Raw genomic sequence first — 23419 nt, 5'->3', positions numbered from 1 at the left:
GCTTTACATCATCTAGCAATGTGAACCTTGGGGGCTTTTAGCTTCTTTAAAAGTAATTTAATAAGAAGAAACAGCGAGAGGCAGCAGCGAGTGACCTAAGGGCTCTCTGCTCTGGCTAGCGCCATGTCACACAAGCAGAAGTCGCTGTCACAGAGGCATTCATTGGCCAAAGTAGAGAGGCAGCAGCAATCTCCCACGCAGCTCAGGTAATGACAGGGTAGCAGCCAGGATCATTGTCTTATATTAATAACTATATATTAACTAAGAAAGCAGAGACCTACTGAATTTGCTGCAGTAACTGCCATGTTGCAGTGTACAGTCTGCTTCCCTGCAATGACCCACCGTTTATGTCAGCTCCCCCTTTCTGCCACCTTTACTGGCACTGTACATTTACCAGCATGTGCTGCAATCTCCTGTACTCCAGCTGCATCATTTATGCATGCCAGCCCTCTTTCCTTGTCACGAATTTGTGCTTCCTTAGACCACATGCTGGCAAGAGCCAGCTCCTATAAAGACTCTTCTGGAAACCAGTCCAGTTCTATAAAATCTATACTGAACTGAGCAAAACTTAAATCAACAAGTGCCATCTGTTTCCTGGGGTCTCACATTTCTTTCAGTTCTATTTCAAGCAGTGAAAAGAAACTGGAGGAAACAAAAGCTGCTTAGATACCTTCTGTACTGCTGAGATACCTGTTCCCTAATTTCAGTCCTACTGTCAAACAACAAAAAGATGTTCCATTTCACCTAACTGCAGTTGGGAGTGACTTGGCTTGGCATGCCTCAAGCTGGAGGATCCATGGAGTAATTAGGAAGTGAAGAGTCAATCATCTTTGTTGTTGCTAGACCTCGACGCAGTGACTGAGGTCTGATTCATACTGACACTGAATTCCTTTTGTATGACAGAAAATGCAATCAAAACCCATGTCCATCGGTCTTTTCTATTCTTGGACTAAGTAATTGATTTCTAGCTCTGTTTCCCATGGTAACAAGGCTCTCTGATCACCAGCTGCACGTGTTGGCCCTAATAGCTCTTGAATCCACTGCTTTATTTCAGCCAAATGCGATGTCAAGATTGAGGTCTGAAGGATAATTAAGTTCCTACAAGTTTTCTGAAAAAAGTCTGCATGTGGCAGACCCTATTACTTCCACATCAGTACCTTCACTGCAGATGGAAATTCAGTGAGTATTGGATACCAGAGACTCCACCAAGGGAAAAGGTCTTGTAAGAACCTTAACTAGGGGCAAGCTTCATCAAGAGGCTGTAATCACCCACTGGATCCAAATCCATAGGAATCCAGTGTTTGTAGAACAGCTTGCTATTTTAAGGGAGCACAGCAGGTGTGAAATAACAAATCAGTATAAAATTAGGACTGTCTATGAGGGTTCCTTACAGAAATCCCTGGTAAAAGATAAGATGATTTGCAAAAGGTGGTGATAGTTGAGCATCAGGGAAGGATGAATACTGCCAGCAACGTACAGGATGTAAATCAGGAAAATATTTATGTGCAAATATTGTTCCCTTCACTGGTCAGCGAAACTCAGATTTTTACTCAAAATTAATTGCATTTCACTTCTAGAAGGTGTTTTTACAGAGTCAAGGCTTCAACACTTCCCTCCAAACACAAGTCAAGAAGGAAGGTGGCTGGTTCCAGGGTAGCTGTGCAGTAGCTCCAAGGTATATCCATGCACTCACTGCAAGCATCTGCTGAGCTGTCAGCCCTGAACACACCGTTCCCCACATGGTCAGGTACTGGATCAGGCTGGAGCATCCCCGTATCTGTAGGCTGAGCTGCCAGCACAGCCCAGTCAGAGGCTGTGACTGCAGCCAGCCCTGGCACTGGAGGTGACAGGGGCATGTCTCCCCCTGCGCTAGCTACTCCTATACAACACAGGCAGTGCTGTGAGCTTCTGCTGTGCTCTTGCTACGTGCTGCGGGGTTATGCTGCCTCACAACTTAGCTGGCAACTTCCCCAAGTGGCTTGAGCCTCTGTTAAAAAGGAGACCCTGTCTCATCCTCAGGGAGATGTGGATGAAGGAGTGTGGTCAGGCTTACCCGTATGGGACAGAAGTTGCTTCAGCATAAAGGTGCAGATGTTGGACACCCCACTGCCCCAGTAGACAGGGAAAGGGCTGCTGCTTGGGAAGATGGGAGGGAATGCACTGTTGTGCTGAGGTGGTGGAAAAAAGGAGTGGCTGTGGGAGAAACATTTTGTTTAATTAGAAAACAGTGTGCCAGGCTGGTGCTGAAATCAGAGCTGTTAGGCTGGAGCTTCCCTGGGGTCAGGATCACAGTGCTGTCTCCAAGCAGATGCAGGGCCAGGCCAGCTCTGTACAGAATCTTTGTGATTTGAGAGCAAAACAGTGCAGGGCACCTGGGCTGGACCAGAGAGAGCACCTCATCCTTTACCAAAACACACAGCCAGCCCCCACTCAGACACCTGCTTGGTCCCAGCTGAGGCAATGCCATCTCTGTTCTGGTATGCCATATATAAAATTTCATGTTTCTGCTTTCTGACTCCCTCTTGACAGCTCATCCCATCTGTCCCCATTTTAAAATCTCTTTTCCTCCCTCTTTTTTTCACTAGTTCTTCTTCTGGTGTTGCCTCTCCCACCCACAACACATCCTCTCTTGTACCTGGTCTGTCCAGGCTTTTATGCAAAAGGATTAACTCATCATTTGAACCAGATCTAAGGGACATCACTGGGCACTGGAACCTCAAAATATCAAGTAATTCAGCTGCTTCATGCTTCAGAAGTCGTTTTTCCTGCATTGCAGATGGGGGGTGAGTGCTTGTGCCGTTTCCTATCACTCTTCCTCTCTGTGTGAGCTGCAGGCAGAGGGCGTGCAGCATGCTGTTTGCTTGTGAAGAATAAAAGCGTGAGGTACACCTTTTCTTCTCTGCAAGTTGGAAATCCAGGGACTCTTTTATGCTGTGCTTGGAACATTTGAGTCAGGAGCTGAATTTTACCTACCTCCTCCAAACATCTTTTCCACTGAGAGCACTGCCAGTAGTTGGATGGGTGCACGTGACAATTTTCAGGGAGGAACTGACACAAAGGTGTTGCATTCCTGGGTAGGAAGCACCATGTCTCAGGAAGGGCTTTTTCCCTGTTCCTGCGAAGTGCTGGCCACAGAACCTCTCTCTGTGGAACCACTAGCCTCTGCCCATCAGATTTTGGCCTTCACAATCTCAAGGCCGGAGCAATGCAGAGTAACTGCGACCTGGACAGGCCAAACATGTTCTCTGCCCCAAGAAGTAGCTCAGTTGTGCTTGGTGAAGGAAGAAAGATGACTGTCAGCTGGGGCTGACTATGACCCCACACAGTTAGTGAGCATCACCACACGTTCTGCCACAGTTAAGAGGCTGGAACTCAAACACAGTACAGGTTTTATTATTAAAAAATGCATAAAAACTAAAGACATGCTTCCCAGAGTTAGAGTCTATATGTACATCTGCACTTCCTAGGCAGCTGCAGGGAGTGTAGCCTTCTGCCCTCACTGCAAAAGTGCACTGCACAGGTTTTTGTTACCCTTTGTTAGGTGTTATCTTCTCACCTGCATTTACAGCATTCCAGCTAAGTGAAGAGAAAACCCTGTACCACCTGGGGTGAAAGATGGCAGAATTTGTATCTGTGACTGAGAAACCATACTGAATTTCTGGAGACACCTGTAGGACATCTCTGTTCAGTAGGAAACTTAACAGAAAGGACCCTTGCTCAGGTCCCAGGCTGAAATTCCCCTTCCCTAGGAAGAGTTCCCACTAAGGGCTGAAACTTGACCTGAATTTTATATTTAGACCCCGACCTTACAATAAGCAAACACTGGGTATCGAAGGGTGGAGTGTTCTGATACCAAGTCTGCAATCTTATTTGACTTTTTGGTCCCACCTTTGCCAACTCAGTAAATGCTGACATTTGTGGTATTAGTTTGAAGAAGTGCGATGTGGAATCCTAAGTAATACTGCCAAGTTTTCAGCGCAGTTAAAATAAAAGAAATTAAGATCTAGCAAATATTTAGGATAAGTAGAGTAAGATGTAACTGCACTTCCTTGCTGGGAACCACTGCACAAAACAAATGCTGATTTACAGTAAAATATTAAATTAAAAAACCACACAAGCACTTGCAGTTACAGTGAGTCAGACATGCTGATTGGAAAACAAAACAAAACCCAAAGAGCAAAACCCTTAATTTTGCCCTGTCTGGAAGGCTGCAGTGATACTACTCCACGTTTTATGTGGCTTTTACAGCATGCCAGAAAACCTCCTAAATAGGAAGGCCAGTGGTTCTCGAGTTTTTCATCATGAGGCCTCTCTCTTCAGAAAGAGATCTTCCAGTTCATCCCTCCCCCCAAGACACACAACTTCCTGAAACTGATTTTACATGTCACTATAGCAGCTGCAGTTCTTGGTCATTTGAAGAAGATATAGGACTAATAAAGAGAATGATTGAAAGAATCCAACTTGGAAGCAAGTGCTGTATCCTGCTCCTGCTGAAACTGAGCAAGTCTGTCATTCTGTATCTCAGTCTTCTTCCTCTCCTGCAGGGCAGCACTTAGCGTTAATTAGCACTGTTTCCCCATACTGCTGTTAAGTCCTCTCTACACTGCTTCCTTTCTATTCCTTTGAAGTTGGATTCTGCCCTCACACAAGCCAGCTTCTCTCCCTCCCTTTGCATTTTAATGTCAGCTGCAAAGTCTAGTCAGGCCTGAATTGGCATCGAACAGAAGAAAAAGAAAGACATAAAAAAAGGTACATGGGGAGAAGAGGAATGCTGGATTTTCATTTTTTTTTCCGAATTTCCTTGCTCACCAAAATGTCTGAAACTCTTAAATGAGCCCTGGACTGAGGAAGCAGCTAATGTCACTGCATGAAAAGAACCAGATGTTCAAATTCAGTGCTGGGAAGGAGCAGATCCACTGATCAGTTTGAGAACCACTGAGGTAGGCAACAAGTCTAGGCAGTACTGCTGAGTGAACACGAGGGGAATTTTGCCCTCTTGTCCTGAATGATAATATAAATACCCACTAGTGTTTTCAGAGGTACCAGTCCCAAAGTCACGCAGCCAGGATTGAAGACAACATCTACACAAGAGCAAGCACTGACTGAACAGAAGGTGTATTCAGCTCTGCTCCAGCATTCAGTGAGAAGAAGCAGAGCACAGACTCTGACTGCCACCTTAGCTCTGAACTCCTTTCAGCAGGATGTGGTCAACCTGTAACCCTACTGTCTCCCCCCACCAAGATATAAGGGGTCATTGGGGTTGCAGTTCTTCCAAGCTATTTGCCACTGCAGCCCACACAGGTGGTGAAAGCTACAAAAGCTGCCCAAGAGCCCTGGACAGTGCTGTTCAAAGCCATTCCAGATCTGGCATCAGAGCCCCAGGAGACACAGCACCATGCTGCACATATCCAGCCTCAGGGAAGCAGAGTGTCACTGCTATGTACAGGCTAGCAACTTTTCTCTCCTTCTGTCTCTAGCTCATACAGAAGGCTTTTGTCCTCCCCTTCTTGTCCATCTGGATGCCTTTCACCCTCAGCATCATCTCCAAGGCACAAGGGGCTCATGATGTAGCGATAGTCACTTGTGACAGCAGCAGCTGCCCCAGCAACAGTCTCTTCAGCATCCATATTTCCAAAGGAGGCGTGCAGGACAGGGTCACTTGCAGACGCCTCTTTGTCCTTCCCAATGTTGACATAGAGAGGATCTTGACTGGAAGAGAGTGTGGACATCCTCCCGCGAATCATTTCCAGCTGGGAGCGGAGCACTCCAAAGCTGGGGCGTAGCTTGGGCTCAGGATGCCAACATCTGCACATGAGATCATAGCTGCAAAACAGAGCGAGACAAGAACACTGAGAAAGGGAGCAGCCATGCCCTGCACCTCTGAACAGGGGCTCTGAGCAGTGAACTTTAAAAAACACTGACACTTCCCACAGAACCTGTCAGCTTTGGCCTTGCACAGGTGACAGCATGGATGGCCATTATGGGTCTAATTTCTTGTTTCTTTCCATTTTCAAGGGCATTCCCCCTTTGGTCAAAGAAGTTAGTTAGATGGTATCAAAAACCCAAAAGCCTTGTCAAAGTATATTGAATTTCTTGGTAAAGCCCTTGTTCCACTGTCTCTAGGAAGCTAGAATAGGACTGTGAGTGTGACATCATCAGGTAATAGCTTTTGAATTTATCCACAAAAACCACCCTCACAATCTCTGTCACAGCTGAAGCCATCCCTCCGAATTCTGGTTCAAGAGCAGATAAATCACAGGAAGAAAACAAAGATCAAACTGTGGGAGGTGCATGTTTTTTCCAGAGCATTCTTTCTTTTACGCCTTTCTTTAACTCAGCGCTCCCAGATTAAAGGAAGTGTGCTGCTGTTGCTGCTGGCAGGTTGTCAACAGGCCTGGAAAAAGGCACACTGGGTTTGTTTAGGGGGCTGTTAAAGAATGGACAACGGTTTCAGTGCTGGAAGAGGGATGCTGAAATGGCCTTTCAACTACGAAGGTACCACCCTGCTGCAGAAAACATGTTCAGGGCCATTACCTGGCCCCGGTCCCATCCTGCAGCCTTCCTCCTATGGTCAAACGCCAGCTACCTCAGCTCTGGCTGCCCCAGGGAGGAGACAGTCACTGGCTCTGCTGGCCCATGCTCGGGCCAGGGAAGAGGAGCTCTCCTGCCCTGGGGCAGCGTTGGCAGCTCGGTGTCTGCTGGCTGCCCTCCCGCCAGCCAGGCCTCCAGCCGGGGTGCTGGAGCACAGCCAGAGCCATTGCCCTGCTCCTCCTCGTGCATCACCCGCAAGAAGGGCAGCTGCATTCTTATGGTGGTATTGTTGCCAGTTTTGCAGGGAACAGGAACAAAGCACAGTGCTGGCACTGAAAAACACTGCATACAAATGAACCTCAGTTGTACTTAAACATGGAAAAAAAAAAATCTGATATGGCCTTTACTGGGAAAAAAGCATTTCATGATGGGTTTGATTTTACTTTTTGTATTCCTTGCGATCAGATTTACTGCTTTTGATCTCACACTACTTTTACAGAAAGCTTCTATGGTTCAGTTGTCTTGATCCTGATTTACATCCGGCACAAATAGTAGAAATAATTATAAATGCTGCAGATAAAACAGAAACTTCCAATTCTGTGCAACCACATTAAATACTTTCTTTTACTTTTGCTGTCAATCAGCATAATCCATTTGAAGGAAAAGTAGAAAAATACTGGCTGTACTGAATCAGCCCAAAAGTCCATTTGTACCCTATGCCCGACAGAGTCCAGTAGCAACACTTGAGGAAAGCATGTAAGCCGAGGGTGAGCATGTAGTGAGATCTTTCTGGTCTGTTCTCTCAAGTCTCAATCTGTAGCTCAAGCACCTCACAAAACAATGTTTGTACCTTTTCAGTAGTTTTTGATGGATTTTTCTCCAGTGCCTATCTAGTAGGATTATGAGACTCTTCTATACTTTCTACATCCCTAAAATCCTACAGCCAAAAGCTCCACAACTTGGAATCAAAGCTACTCAGAGCAGTCAAGACACAGATGTGTAGTTAATTTAAGCAGTGATGTAACTATGTTTTCATTTATACTCAGTTAAAATGACCTGCTGAGAAGATAAAAGTGTTCAGCTTTAGTAACATGAGTACAGATTATTTCCTATGTAGAAAAAAGGAAAAGGAGAAAGCAACTACATGAATTAATCCACCATCAGAACAGGATGAAAGAGGGAGGAAAGAGGTCTTAGACCACTAGAATCAGTGCTCATAGTTATATCTTGCTTTGGGCACAACACACAGAAAACAGAGCCTTGCTTGAGCCCTCAGTGAAATGATTTCACCTTGTCCAGGCAAGGCAAGCTTTTACCCTGGAATAAGTTATGGTGACAATCCCTGGGGGTTCCCAGCCCCATGTGAGGAAACCAGGAATTTCCAACCACCACCTGTGGAAGAAGGGTTCCTGAGCAAACATTTCCTGTGACCTGCTGGCCAAGAGTGATCCCTTGGCAGCAGGATTAATGCTGCAGCATGTGGCTGCCTGCTGCCCTGTGGACTGTCTAGGTCCTTTCTGAAAGTCTGAAAATGTCTACAACCAGAACCTTCAAGATTGTCCTGGATTTGTTCCTAGACGTAATTTAAGGTGGGACACTGATCTACACAACCTAAGTTTGTCCCATCTGCCCTCTTCTCTTTCAGCCTGCTATTTCTGATCGTAGCAGATCAAATTTTGAAAACTGGGCCAAGTTTTGAAAGACACATGCAGGCCACTGCCTCTGCAATCCAGTTTCCTTGTAGTCTGACTAGACTGCCTCTCTATTCAGCCTTCAGGGTGTGCCATGGAACTCATCCCTTTGCTCAGATGCTGGCCTGAGGAGGCAGGGTTCAGTGATTCTGGAAACACAATTACAGTTTCCACAAAGCCAAGAACTGCTAATGTTGACACTGTTGAAACCATTGAGCCAAGTTAGCTGCTTGTGTAGTTACCACAGGTTCCTGGGAGCTCTGCCAGCAAAGAGTATCTAGTAGCTAACCCAGGGACTTTCTAGTGAATGGCTCTGTGTACTGGAAAGTGGAGAGATTCAGATCAGCGTCCCAGCCAGCTGCCTCTCTTTCCTTCCAGAGAGCCAAATTTCTCAAAAAAATCATGTCAGCAGGGTAAGGAAGTACTCACACATCTTCCAGGCACTCTGGGGGCTGCTTCAGCCTGTTCCCGCTGATGAGGTAGTTGTAGATTTCTGCATTCTCAATGCCAGCATAAGGGGTTTGCCCTCGGGTCACAATCTCCCACATGGTCACCCCAAACGCCCACTGAAAGAGAACAGCACACAGAACAAGTGAACAGACTGTTCCCTGCTCGCTGGGCTTGCTCAGACTGTGCTGGGTAATGTCATCTGAGCAGCAGTGATGCAAGGACTATCCAAACTCTAGCTAGAAAACAGAAATGACCCACCAGATGCTGCTGATGCTGACACATCATCTGAGAGGAGACAGCTGAAGGCCCTGCCCAGCCCCATCCCCTGCAGTGGAGCAGGGCAAGTTTTGGTTCACTTTTTTGGTTCCCAGCTAGAAGATTTTGGTTTGGGGCTCATAAATCAGTTCCTTAATTAATCTAATCAGATTCTGTGTTTCTATTAATGTACAGGCACAAATGAAAGCAGAGTTTAGCCAATAAGCAGGGCAAGGAACAAACCATTATGGCTCACATTATTTTCTGCTCTACACTGCACAGTTGTACTTTTCAACTAAACTGCAAGGTTTGTGAGGTGAAAAAAATTATTATTTTCATAAGCAAACCCCTGTGCCATGTCTGTTGTAAGCAGTTTAGTGATCACCAGTCACTAAACCCTGTCTACAGTGGATGCAGCAATGGCTGGGCAACACAGCATCCACATTACAAGGTACTCTTGGTTATCTCTTCAAGGGCATTGTGACAGGGATAACTGGAAAGGCAAGTCCACAGGACTGAAGGACAAAACTAGTGTGAAAATAGATCAAAAGGCAGCAAGGAAGATGGAAGGTGATGTCAGATAAAAAAAAAAAATCTCAAAAGGAAAATAAGTAACAATTTCAGATTGATGTGTTTAGCCTTGCTCCCCAGGGGCAAAGGGAAGTGTCTAAGCAATGATGTATTCAGATCTATGGAGTTCCAGCAATGCCTTCCACAGCACAGAGTATGTTTGCTGCACTTGCATGTAAGTGTGTGGATTACACGCATTTCAAATGTCACCTTCAAACTGTCAGGCAGAAGAGAAAGGAAAAAGAGCAAGAGAGAAGAAACTGCATAAAGAGAAGAAAAGGAAGAGGAGGAACAGAAAGATGAAGAAGAGGGATGGGGATAAACACTGGAAAATAAAGGATGAAAGAACAACAAGAAGAAAAGGGTTGATGTCTTCTGCCATTAACCACTCTCATATATTTTTAGCCTTGAGTTCTGACAGCACCCAAGGCAGAGGTAGCACCATCCCTCAAACACAAGGTAAACTCCTTTTCCTGTCATCAGGGCCTCCTCCCACCCTCTGTGGGATTCCTCCACTTCAGCAGGATACAAATGGTCCCCAATGCACCACAGCAAACCTCACCACATCGCTGTGTGTTGTGTACAGGTTATCTGCCAGACTTTCCAGAGCAAGCCACTTCACTGGCAGCTTGGAGGCACAACCCTGGCGGTAGTAGTCTCCACTGTAGATTTTCTTAGAAAGTCCAAAGTCTGCAACACTCACATTCATGTTCTCATCCAACCTATGGGAAAGTTTTCACAGTTGAGGAAAGGAAAGCATTTATTGTCTACCTCAGGCAAAAAAACCCAAAAAAACCAACAAAACAAAAAACAAAATTCAGAGAACTCAAGTACATGGCTCACTAGCTTAGTGGTCTCAAACTAGTTCCTTCAGACTAACAGGGAATTAATTATGACTAAGAAAGTAAGGAAGTGGCTAGGTTCAGATGGTCTAGTCTCCTACACAAAGCAAACTCAGATACTTTCTGCTGTTTCCAGATTATCAGAGGACATCTGCAATGTTCACTGCTATCACCAAGGCTTGCACCCCATATTGGTAATCAAAAAAATCATAGGATTTTTTTAGACTGCCTGTTAAAACTGCTTGAACTGCAAGATCTGCAACATCTCCTGTCCATGCCTGCTTAATGGTCTGAATTGCTCTGTCACCCACTTAAACCTATACATGTTGGCAGATAATCCAAGTAAAGCCCACAAACACTTCATGCTCCCGGGCCTCAGAAAGAACTCACTGCTTTCCCCAGAAGATGTGCTGAAATAGGCATTCAGCTTCCTCTGGAGGATGTCTACGAAAACAGAAAATCAGTATGGGTTTCTCATAAATGTCAAGGCAGGCTAACCCATCATTTTTCATCATAACTATAAGGCTCTTTGCCTATACATCTGGACACTGAAATGCCTTTGGAAATCTGTGTCTCGTGGATTTTATTGGTTGTTGTGGTTTTGTTCAGCTGCGGAATTCTGTTGTCACAATGAGTTGTTCCTTATTCCATTTTTGTGGAAGAAGTAGAGTGGAAAGGATAAAAAAAGGACTTTTCTTTCCTCCAAAGCAGTCAAGGTAGCTTGGTGTCAAGAACAGTGAAGTGGGATCATATAATGCGTTCACCATGCAACTATTTTTAGAGGCATTCTCCATAAGCTTTCAAGGAAACTACAGTTCTTATATTGTGATAATCAAGTCCTCAGAATAGATACCAGAAATACAGACTTCACGGTACAATGGAAGTTCTTTCCTCCTAACCCAGCCAAACCCATTCCCTCTTGTTGGTTACTTTATATGGTGGAATGAATAGCCTGTGCTGACACACAGCCACTGGAGTGGCTAATTACAAACACATATTGTAATCAACTCTATGAAACCCTATGTGCTGACCAATGATGGAAAAGTTCCTTACAAAAAGTGTCTGTTTCAAAGATCAGCGGGACTTCAGGAGTTGCTCCCTGCTCCCAGCAGCACCACCACAGACTCCACCACAATGGCCATGACTCCCCTGTGTCTATTGTCACTTAAATTCAAAGATCAGCATTCTTAGACAGGACCCCTCACACTTCAGTCATGCAGTAGGTTTTTCATCCCTCCCTCCCTCACCCACTCTGGTCTTTCTTTTCTCTAGAAACTCATGAATCACTTACATGCAGTTCCGAGCTGCAAGGTCCCTGTGTATGAAATTTTTTGAGCTCAAGTATTCCATCCCACTGGCAATGTCAATCATGAACTTGAGGAGTGTCTGAACAGGCAAGTTCTGTAAGAAATAACAGCTTAGGTTCTGCTCCCGGAGGCTTTCAAGCACATATGACAAAACTGCAAGGTTTGCTGCCACTTTACAGAGCAGGGATGGGGAATACAGGGAGGGGTGGGATGAAATGGAGGAGCTGATCCTCAACATGCACGGAATTAAATACTTTAAGGTCACATCTCACAACCTCCTCTGGTACTAAAATCCAACCACCTGCCAGTGTCCCAAATACGCTCTCTGAAAATCCCTACCCTCCCAGAAGGAATTTCACAGTAAGACAGACTTACAAATGGGTTTTCCCCAATCCGTGACATCAGCAGGAAAGCATGGAGGTCTCCATGCTTCATGAAGGGCAGGATCACCATGGGAATTGGGAGACGGCCCTTGGGACGGCTTCGTAGACTGACTCCTGATGAGAACACACACAGCAAAGGGGTGTTAGCAAACAGATTATTCCCAGGAGGAATCTTACAGGCTGCTGCGCCTTCCTCTCACAGATCTGGAGGAAAATGTGCAGTTTTGGTGGGTAGATTCCATGCTCCAAGCTTCTGTGCCTTTATGGCAGGTGGTATTACGGTGCCTCTAACCCTGCTGACTTCAGAGGCTGTACTAAGAGCCTAGTGCCTCTCAGCTGTTCTTGCAGGACCAACTATAACTGTTTCTAGGATCACTCCAGACCAGACAGCCCCAGCCCCAAGCTCTGCAGAGCAATCTCCACATTCTGGAAAATACCTGCACTCCAAAGTGTCCACCCACGAATGTCTTGTTTCTTACTCAGTATTTTGGAAAGGCACAATGTTCCTCCTATCTGCAGTCTACCTGCCCACCTGTTCATATTTCACAGCAGTTTGGACACGCCTCAGCCAGCCAAAGTCTCCCTGATGCATTTGCAAGAACCAAAGAAGCATCTTAAATGGGAGATGGTTGTTCCTGCTGTGTGAGAGCAGGTGTGGGGAGCATTACACTCCAGCTCCCTGGGGCCTGGGAAGGAGCAGTGCTGACCTATGCAGGACTCCAGGCAGCACAGAGGAGGCTGCACCAGCACTGCTGGGGAGAGTCAGGCTGTGTGGACTCATGCAGGAACAGCAGGTGCTCTGTGGCACGAGCAGCAGCGCTGTCTTACCGATCAGTTTGGTGACGTGGGGGTGGTCAAACTCCTTCATGCAGGCAGCCTCTCGCAGGAACTCCTCAATGTCAGTTGAGGTGAAGATGTCCGCTGGAAAAAGTGACTTGTAAGTTTGCTTTCTTTGTAGGTGGCTCCAAGGGCCTTTATAAATAACGATTGTCAAAAGCTTGTTCTTTGTGGCACAGCATGTCTTCTCAGACCTATAGCTAGATAAGCCATTTTACAACAAAGCAGAGCCTGACACCTCTCCTGGGATGGGCAGCAATAAGCACTTATCAGGGACATCTCGTAAATTGGTTCTTGGCAGAGTAAAGAACTGCTGGTTACCAGCTCTTTTCTCAGTAAGAACTTTGTTTGGAAGTTCTGCAAACTGTGTGGGGGTTAAAGATGTAAGAATTAACTAGGTAAAAGAACCTAAACTACAAATGTCAGGGAAAGGAGACATCACAAAAATTAAAGAAAATGTTGAAACTGAGGAGATGGCTTGGAGCCCCTGACTGACACAACAGGGCTCAATTAATCTCTGACAAGGATGGCATGAAAGATCAATGCTTTTATGTCTCTTAGCATGACTGAGTTTTATAAAGTGCTAGAGCTAAGACTTCTTAAATAACCACACTACTGGACAGCTTGGACCAAATTCAGCAGTGACATACATCAGCAAAATTTTGGAGTAAATTATTCCTCATTGCTGTGACTCCAGATTTATAGAAATACATCAATATAATCAAGAAGTATCCCAGTCGACTACTTCCACCACTGCTGCTGCTGAATTTAGCAAGAGTCCTCCAGTCCTGCTGCAAGATCAGACTCAGACCTGTAGAGGAGTTTTCACATTATCTGCTTTAGGCAAGTAATTTCAATATGATTCAGAAGACAAAAGGAGATTCCCTTTTTACAGTCAGTGAAGAAAGGAAGGTGCCTCTGGAGGCTGACAGATTGTTCCTAAGTTAGATGCCTGAAGGGAGACATTCTGACTACACAAAAGCTTGCAAACTGATTAGAATTATTGTTGAAACTGGATAAAATGATAGAACTTACACTAGAATGGTACTAAGTGTATTTAGTGCCAGCTATTATACTGTGACAGCAAACTGAGCTCCAGAGATGAGTGAGTGTGACTGCTCTCAGTCACAGTTAATTTTTGCCTTACAGGCAAAAGGGATCAAATAGCATAGGGTAACATATATAAACACACATACATGCATATATTTGATTTATACCTATCTTTAATTGCTTTTCTTGTTACAGACTTCTGCCTGTTAGTTGCCTTTGTTATGTACACTCACCAAATGACAAATCAGAAGGGAGCTGGACTGCTCAATCAAATGTGCTGACTGAGATGAGTTAGCTTGTCATTGCATTCAGCCCAAACACTCTTCTGCTTATTCCAGGCTATGTGCTTGCAGGAATACTGTTCTTTCATTGCTGAATTATTAGGGCAGAGCAGACCTGTCTGAGTTGTTTGTGCTACATAATGTAGTGGTTTTGGCTGCATTCACCACATGCTATGTGCTGTAGAAGCAACTAGGTGGTATAGGTCCTTTCCTGAAGGAGCTTACACTACAAAAAGACTGACATGAAAGGGGTGGGAGACAACACGTATAGAGTGGCTGAGTGGGAAGCTCAGAGAGAAATAAAGAGCACCAGGGGATATTTGCTGAGAATAGGACAGACAACATTTAATCTTTCCAAGCTCTCTTTCTTAAAGTAATTCAGGTAGCCCTGCTCTCACATACCTTTCAGCATCTTCACTGCCACTTTCTGGAAAGAGCCATCATCTAGCTTCAGTAGTGCCTCTCGAACTGACCCAAACTCCCCTGTAAAATTATCAGAGCAGGCAGTGAGGGAACAACTTCCTGTGAAGAAAGTATGATTCACAGCAGGTTCACTTCAGGGGTCACTGGCAAAGAAGCTGAGTACCCATAAGAAATGTTTCATTTTGCATTCTGCAGCTCCAGACAGCAGCTTTCAGCACATGTGTGTCTAGAAGAGATATCACTACCAGTAGACAGAGCTCACTGTGCTGGCAGTCCAGAAAGTGAATGAAAACAAAAAGGGAAGAAAACAATCCCTGACCAGACAGGTGATGCAGAGACAGAGTTTAAGCTGGGCAGACATTTCTGGGGAAGCCATATCATGAGGGATGAGACTGAGTGAGGCTCTGTTCAGAGAAGAGGCTCTTTGCTGGAGCAGCAAGTGGATGGGTTGGCTGAGGAAGCTCTTACTATTGACAGCCATCAGAGCTGATAGTGCCAGGACTCAACCATTGGAGACACAGTCAGCCTTCTCTCTCAAAACTCAGAGAATAACTTCTGTGAATCACAGCTGACCAGAGAAAACAGAGTATCTACATGTGTGTGAGTGATGTGTTGATTCACAGAAGGCTGTGTTTGCCATAGCGTGTTCTCTAAGAGAGTTAAGAGGAAATGCAACAGGCCAAAACCTCTTCAAAATATTTAGCCTAAAGAGGCTTTATACCACAGCCTAACAGCCTCTTTGCATTAGATCTGGCTCTAGACCTGCTCTCCCTAATTTGGTAACTGCTTGTCCCACCCAAAATGCATTAGTGTGAGGAACTCTGATACCGAAAAGAAGGAAGCAAAATATGGCCCTCAGGACACCTACCCCAGAAGCATTATCTTCCCACTTGCTTTTCACCACTGCTCTTCACTACTCTATGGCACATGCTTACTTCACAAAAACCATGAGCAGTGGATCTGACCACAAATCAGGAAAATGGAAAGGAACAAAGGTATTCTGTGCTGCTTCCATAGTATGGAGCTGTTGCTCAGCTGTAGATCAGCAGAGCCCAAGATAATGCAGTTATGTCATCTCATAACCTGTAACCTGGGAGTGTGGCAGTGGGGCTGACAACACAGACCAGATCCTGCCAGCTGACATCCCCACACCAAGGCCATGCCCTGGGGCCCCTCTGCAGCCAATTTCAGTCCACCTGTCGTGGGAGCAGCCCAAAAGGGTTGAAGTAGGATCCCAGAACCTGGCCACGAGCTAACACTCACAAACAGATGACACACCTGTTTAATTACTTAGCATTGTTAAGCCCTTTGAGACCACTTCTTGCAGGAAGGTCATCTTCCTGCTCTGAAAGAAATGCATTTGTTCTAGGAGGGATGGAGTGGAAGAATGCTCCCTGTGGGAAAGGGTCTAAAAAACCTGCAATAAAACTAGTCTTATGAAGAAAAAGGAATAGGTGAAGATTGATTGCATATTCCTCTGTTTAAATCTCTGGAAGAAATTCACACACCAGTGAATTAACACTACTTTGGAAAGCTGAGCACAGACTGCAGTTCATGATTGTGTAGAGACATATTATAGGAATGGCTTAGCCAATATCCTCTTAGTTATGCTAAACCTCTGAAATGTTTTATCCCAGCGGAAGGGATAGTTCCATTTAAATTTCCATCCACAAGCTGGAGAGAAAACAGGCTGCTTGTAATTGCTTCTCCCTACTCAATAGTTAAAATAACACAAGTGGGATTTTCAATGTAAAGCCTTGTTCAGTTTTGGTTCTTACCCTTGCCCAACATTCTTCCCAGGGTGAACTGCTGTTCCTGGATTAAGACATCTTTTAGTTTTGTCTTCAACTCATCACTGATCCCTACACTCTCCACTGGAAAAAAACAAAACAACAAAACATATGAAGCATCAAATAAGGGATATTTAAATATTCTGTCACAGCATAAGAGTCACCTGTTCTAGTCTCCATCTCTAATCTGATTCCCACACTGTAAGCAGGAAAACCTGAAAAAGGCAGAATTCCCTTCCATGTCCTCTAGCCTCACCACAGACAAGCAGCCAGTAACTTTCAACCATCAGAAAATGTACTTACAGTACTTAAAGGGAGAGGGCGTGATAATACCACCCTTAAACACTCCAAGAACAACAGGAATACAGAAATAATGTAAAGAATGCTGAGAAGACAAAATCCAATCCAAAGGGCCACAGATAAGACTGGTTCATGCAGCTTAATTTAAGCTGATGGAGCTGCACCGTTTTAATGACAGTCTGGAGCATCATCCTAACCCAGCTTTGCAGTGCTGCCACAGAGAGCCATGCCCTTCCTGAACCAGGAGACAGAAATGGATCACCTTAATGGATCATCTGGCAATTCCTGGGACTCAGTCTCCTGTTTGGTAAGTTACTAATTCCCTGGCTTTCCAAGACTGATTAATTGCTTCATGCTCATAGCACAGCTCAGCATACTGAGTTTAAAAAGTCCTGCTAATATTTTTCAGCCATATTTATCTCACCACTGAATTATATTCCAGTTGAAGGAGTCCTTGTAGAGTGAAACTGGGGCAGGGGAGTGGTGAATTTATGTCTTGCATTAATATACATAATGACTGTAGCTGTAATTAGCAAGGGCTGTGTAATTGGTATGGCAACAGCCGTTCCGGCCTTTCACCTCTGCAATTCACAGTGTCTAAGACTCATTGTAAACTAATCCCATGTTTTTGATCAAGAAACATCAGTTTCAGAGAAAACAGAGAGAGCATTGTAAATGCATGAACACAGCCTCCCCCAGGCAGAATCACTCAGGTCATTTTACTTACATGTTGCTTCAATGAGCTCTGGGCCCTCCCTGTTGAAAGACCTGGCAGCTCTGAAATGGACTGCTGGATCCCCTCTGCCAACCACACTGCCAAAGGCATGGCTAGAAGGCAGAAAAGACACACAGGACCATGATTACATGGGCCAGTCACTTCTAAAAGGGTGTGTTGAACAGTATGGATGATTTCCCGACCCTTGCCTTATAAATACTGCAGACTGTTTTGTTAAAGTGGGTGTATCTGGAGAGGAGGAACAATGGGTTTATGCTGCTTTGCTGATGCACCTACAGCCTTCCAAAACAGGGGAATCACTCCTCCCAAGTGCCTGGGAGAAGCTGCAGGTTGGGGCAGGTTGCAGGATTCATAGGAACAGAGATGCTGCTGTGGCAGAGAGGTCTGGGAGGCTGCAAAGAATGGGAACCTTGTTTGCAGTAGGGAGCAAACCCCAGCCAAGTGTCAGAGGTGATGGAAAGGAAGCTTTACTGGGGATCCAGAGGGTTCTGGGCAGTCAGGAAGTTACAACCAGCTGATAGACTGAAAACCAGCATGGGATAAAGGGCTCAGCCCATAAGAATACAGATATTTCATCTGTGGATCTTTTCTCTTTGAATCTCTTAAGCAGCAGTACTAAAAATTACCTTGAGAGAGTTTATATTTCTGTAGTCTAATAAGGCCTAGCTATTAACATAATTTTTTTTCTACTGTACTTTTGGTGTTGTCATTGTGAAGAAAAGGCAGGCACCCCAAAACTATGGAAAAAAACCCAGTAACAACAACCCCCCAAAAAAAATCCCAACAAAAAAAACAACCAATACAGTTACCCAAAGAAACTGCCAAAAGTACTCCATCCACAATGCTTTTTTGAAAAATAATTGAGTCAGAAACCACAACAGAAGAGAAAGCAGAGATCTCTCTAAGCAGCACAAGAAGAAACTCCCTTACCCAAACCGAGTTTCCTTTCTTCTTTTTCGAAGGAGAATAAGAGCCAGGGCAACAGCTGTGACCAGAGCTGTGAGAATGCCCAATGCCACAGGAACCCAGGATGTCCCATAAGGAGGTTGTCTCTGGCCACCTAGATGATGGAGAAAACACCAGTTAGGAAACAGAAGACTGTCAGTGGTAAACAGACCAATTTCTCCTTTTGCTTTTAAAAGGGAAAGCCATGCTGCTGGACCTGGTGGATCTTTGTATACGGGAATCCCAGGACATTGGCATAAACAGGTACTCAGCCAATCATCAGGAAAATTAGCTCTTTCTCACAGCAAAGGCAGAGCAGAAGCATCTAGTTGTCAGAAACTATTGGTTTTGAGCCTAGAGAAAGTAATGGGTGCTGCAGCAGATTATACTATTTATTTATTATACTATTTTACATGAGCTCATGATATGGGGCACTTCAAACTGGAGCCTCAGGACAAAAATGTTGCTTCATGTGAGCATTCCATGTGTGGGTTTCACCCTGTCCTTTTTGAGGCAGACATCAGAATCTTGACCAGTTTACACTGCACTGCCTGAATGTCAGCCAGGCAACATTTTGAAAGACAACAGAGGAGGATAATTGCCTTACGGCAATCTGGCTAAAAATATTTACATTTTTCCTCTAACCCTTCCCACAAAGAGAAGCACCCTGAGGGACTTGGTATTAGCTGTAACTTCACAATGTTGGTTGGTTGGTTGCAGCTTCTTAGTGTCTCTTCCCTAAAGAAAAGGTGAATTTTAAAAAGTCCCCTGTGAGTCAAGAAACAAGTTAGTCAGCCTACAGGCTCCAAGACTGAAATAATATTTGCTCCCAGAATACATACACTTTTGACTACAAAATGTCTACAGAAGAAATGGAGATGCTGCCAATCTGAGCAAGCTGCCAGGCAAGGAAGATAAGCAATACAGTTCTGAATAAAAAGGATATTATATAGGCCTGGCAAAAAAAATGATAAATTAAACCAACTCCCTGAGAGATTTGTTCTCCAAATACAATTACTAAAGATTAAATGTGGATTTGAATGGGTCTATTAAAATATAGGATAGCCCTCATATCTCCGAATTGTTTAAGAGCAAACATAAAAAGGTACCAGGCCCCTGATCACCTCCTTCATCTTCCCGCTCACTTGCTCACCCTCAGCAGCTTTTAAAGGACCTCTGGTCCTTTACCAGAAGGTAAGAAAGAATTATCTTCAATGACGAAAATAATCCTGTTATAAGCCAAGAGAACATAAATAAACTTGTTCTTAAAAGAGATGTTAGGTACATGGGCTGGAATTTGGATGGATCTCTGCATAGATGCATATGGAAAAGGAGTCAAACAACCCTCACTAGCAGAGCCTTGGCAAGCAAGAGGCTTCTGAGGCTTGATTAACAGCTACATTGAGGAGCCTTATCATCCAGGATTTTAAGGAAGTGATATTAGTCTAAGAAACAGGTAGAGCTTAAGGACACAGAATTGTGGACAAAGGGAAAAGCAGACTAGTACTTCTCCACTTGAATCAAATCATCAGATCCTTGTTACTTATTTTCCAGCATCTTATCTTCTTCAGTGACTCACATACTCTTTTACCACCCAGAAGGCTTTACAGGCTCTGGGGCTTATTATACTCCCTCTTGCTGCAATTTTCAGCCCAGCCTTCAAGGCTGTTTATGAGGAGGGAGAGATCAGAAACAGAAGCTGTATTTCTCAAATTCAATAGAGATAACTCCAACCCTCTCCACAATTCCCAAGCCAATCACTTGGGCTGTTTCTGCCTATCTATCAGGGTCAACAGTGATGTTCTGAAAAGATCTTCTCTGATAGGTAACAAAAAGGTTTCCCTCTCCCTCAGGTGAGACAGACCTCTCTCGGCTTATTTTTCTAGTCTCTGTTGACTGCTCTGGTGAGAGAGCAGGGATTTAGGTCAACTTCTGGTGAGCCCCTCCAAAAGAAGTATGGATGAGGATGAAAAAACTCAACTAAGTTATACTCCCTGTTTCTAAACTGCTGGGAATCAGAAGCCCATCCCACAGTTTATAGCAAATGTGTTAGAAATAGAAATGAATGTTGAAATCCACAGCTTCTCCTCCCCTGCCCCACACATTGTTGCTTCCCACTCGTGTCAATGAGTTTGAGAGGAGGCTGCAGCCCACAAGTTGCCTCTCCTCTCTCAACTCTGTCTCTCTCCCATCCCCTGTACCCACTTTTTCAACCAGCATATGCCTTAAGACTGCACAAGGCAGAGAGAAGACGGTACTAATAGAAGAGTTTAGAAGAGTATTTAGGAGCCCTTTGAAGATGAGCCCTTTTATTTCACAGAAAGTTTGTATCTCAAAGGTCTGCAAAGAACATAATCCAAGAGTCCTCTCCTGCCTACAATCATGAAGATTACAGATGGGAAAAAGCTATTAAACCACTCTGTTCCTTGCTCTGCAATGAAACAAAAAAAAAGAGGTTTCTACTGAAAAAGTTTCTGAAAACATTAAAACAGTCTTTGTTAATAGCTCAGAAGATCTTTGCATAAGTAGGGTGGAGCTCCCACTAGCTTTGCTGTGATGACAAATTCGACTTAAAGTTTATACGAGCTTAGTCATCCTTATTGCCGCACTGGGAGCTGGTCAGAAACCACCCCTGGCATTTCTCACATACAGCAACCAGTGCCAGTTTGCTATTTTAGGAAAGGAAGCGACTTATGTTTTCTACCAGGCCTGAAACAAAACTGCAGTCTTTCTGCAGCTCTGCTGCTTAAGGCATGTCAGTGTTTCCACAGTGAACTTTTACTTCCAGCCTGTTATGCTCATGAAGAAATATATGTGCTTCCAGACAGCATTTGGCCAAAACAAGCACCACTCCTGATGCTACTTTTTTTTGAAGTGGTTTGTAAGTAAAAACAATCGAGCAACAACGTATTGTGCTTTCAGAATTACCCCACTTCATCTCCCTGTAAAATGCAAACCCTAAACTTTCCCTGGTGCTTCTTGCCAGTGATGGCCATTTTCCAAAGGGAGCTCCTAGCTCTTTCAGATACTTTTGTCTTTATTTGGATGGCACAGAAAATACCCAATCAAAAAGTAGGAGGAAAAGATTAATGGAGCCACTGACCAACCTCAGTAGGTTCAGCTCAGAACCTTCACACCCCTACAATCTCATTTAAATAATTTGAGGGCTTTGATCCCACAGTGACTGTGCTCACACTTGACCTTCAGTGCTGATTTTGTCACAGGAACTGGGCTGCCAAAGGACCTGAGTAATGTGTGTGCTAAGACCAGCATTAAATGCACTACCACAAGTAAGGATACAGTTCTCTACTGGTTGCTCTGTCTATATCCCCCACGTCCTGTTTGCTTGGGAGCTCCCCTCTGGAGTCCCCCTGCCACCCCTCAGTGAGGAGGGATCAGGAGAGCTCAATGTCTGTGTGATTCCTGAGAGACATGTGGAATGGGAAGACAGCAGCAGCAGGTGGGTCAGCATCAGAAACTAGAGACTGATATCTTGTCCTGCCATGGGCACTTGGAGACAAAACCTCAGGAGGCTGTGGAATTGTTGTGTGGTCACACCTCACTGACTTCTTATCACCAATCCATATCTTTATCTGGAATGTCTTCCTCTTAGTTCTGTTACAGTTTCCTTCACAGTTTCCTTCCTCCCTTCTATCCATCTCCCGATATAAGATCTCCCCTCCCCTCCCATTTCCCATTCACTGTGCAATACAAGCAGCAAGCAAATCACCCCAGGGAAGCCCAACTGCCCTTCAGCACTAGGAGTGCACCATGGTCCAAACTGCATGGTACAGCATCTGTACCATCATCTTCCTCTTCTACCAGTAGCTCAGCTTTTCCATGGAGACAGCTAAACTGGTTTAATATAAATACATTCAGTAAAACCATTAAGAACCCCCGTGTGGCCACAGTTTAAATTTGGCTTCACTAAAACTAGTCGGGAATAGCATAAAATTAAATCAAAGAAGACAACCTGTATTAGAGGAGTCTTCTGTCACATTTACTTGTGTAAATCTGTGAAAACCTTCATTTGCATATTTTATATTGTGTCTGCTCTTCTGCTCTGCACTAAACACAGTAAAACCCTGTTCTAAGAAGACACAGTAGAGGCCAGAAGCTGTTTTGTTTATACCAGCTCTTTAAAGATTATTAAATGTCTAGTCTCCTTGATGAAGTGTGCTGTTGTATAAGCCCACGTGTCTAAGTAGTAAGCACTGAAAGAAAAAGGCTCAGAAAAAACAGCAGTCCCAGTATTTCTGACTTTTTTCCCAAAGTGAAGGGAGAAAATAATGGACACTCACCCATGACCTCCTGGGCCTCCAGCAGGAAGAGGTCACTCCAGGGCCCGCACCCTGCAGAGTTCAGCACACACACTCTGATAATCAGGTCTTTGAGAGGGTTCCACATGGTGAGATTGGCTTTTGTGTCCTGCACAATCATCTCCCCCTGAGTGTAAATGACAACGAACTGTGAGCTGTCTTAAAAGGCATCTAATGTAAAACTTCACCTTTAAACCAAAACAGTACCAAACATGCACTTCACTGGTGCTGTAACAAGGGCTGGGAATTGTGACTTCTGGGTCCTTATCTCAATTTTGCCTGAGATTTGGGCTGCTGTCTTGGGTTGCTTTTCCCAAAAAATTGCTAGTAGTTTCCCAAGGCATAAGGGAGATAGGAGGTTTAATAATTTCTTCCTTTGAGGTCCTCCCATGCACGTTGCTATAGAAATATGGGGGTTTTCTTCTATTAAAAGATATACCTCCTTCTTGTGGTTTACTGTAAAGCATCTGGCGGTTTTAATCCAAGGGAGGAGTTTGTCTGTCTGTTTTAACTTGTTGACCAAATCCAAAATAGCTTCTGAATTTCAGCACCAGTTTTCACTTAGGATGGCAAGGCCAACATATTTTCAGTAGTTTTATGGATCTTCTTCATACAGCAAAGCCATGAATATTTGTCTGCCACCACTGACACAGAGTAAATTCAATGAGAACTCAAAATACCATCCCTCAAAGTCAGTGACACTGACCTA

The 23419-nt window shown here is 44.5% G+C and overlaps 1 protein-coding gene across 5 annotated transcripts in view; it reads right to left on the bottom strand.

The window, feature by feature from the left end:
* Positions 1-3372: 3372 nt before the first annotated feature.
* Positions 3373-23419, bottom strand: part of TYRO3 (TYRO3 protein tyrosine kinase) — a 41464-nt gene continuing 21417 nt past the window's right edge. For all 5 annotated transcript variants that reach the window (XM_005522488.3, XM_088057655.1, XM_014252137.2 and 2 more), the window contains 11 exons: positions 22693-22837; positions 18377-18506; positions 17438-17538; positions 16399-16494; positions 14600-14680; positions 12858-12950; positions 12022-12143; positions 11631-11740; positions 10060-10219; positions 8652-8788; positions 3373-5823 (listed from right to left, as the gene is read on the bottom strand). In XM_005522488.3, coding sequence (XP_005522545.1) covers positions 5448-5823; positions 8652-8788; positions 10060-10219; positions 11631-11740; positions 12022-12143; positions 12858-12950; positions 14600-14680; positions 16399-16494; positions 17438-17538; positions 18377-18506; positions 22693-22837 — 1551 coding nt within the window. In that variant the 3' untranslated portion in view covers positions 3373-5447. The remainder of the gene's footprint in view (positions 5824-8651; positions 8789-10059; positions 10220-11630; positions 11741-12021; positions 12144-12857; positions 12951-14599; positions 14681-16398; positions 16495-17437; positions 17539-18376; positions 18507-22692; positions 22838-23419) is intronic.

The sequence above is a fragment of the Pseudopodoces humilis genome, chromosome 7 (assembly GCF_049639895.1).
Source record: "Pseudopodoces humilis isolate 2021_Gansu_Grassland_sample_001 chromosome 7, ASM4963989v1, whole genome shotgun sequence".
NCBI classification, from domain to species: Eukaryota; Metazoa; Chordata; class Aves; order Passeriformes; family Paridae; genus Pseudopodoces; species Pseudopodoces humilis.
This window is presented reverse-complemented; position numbering and strand designations above follow the sequence as displayed.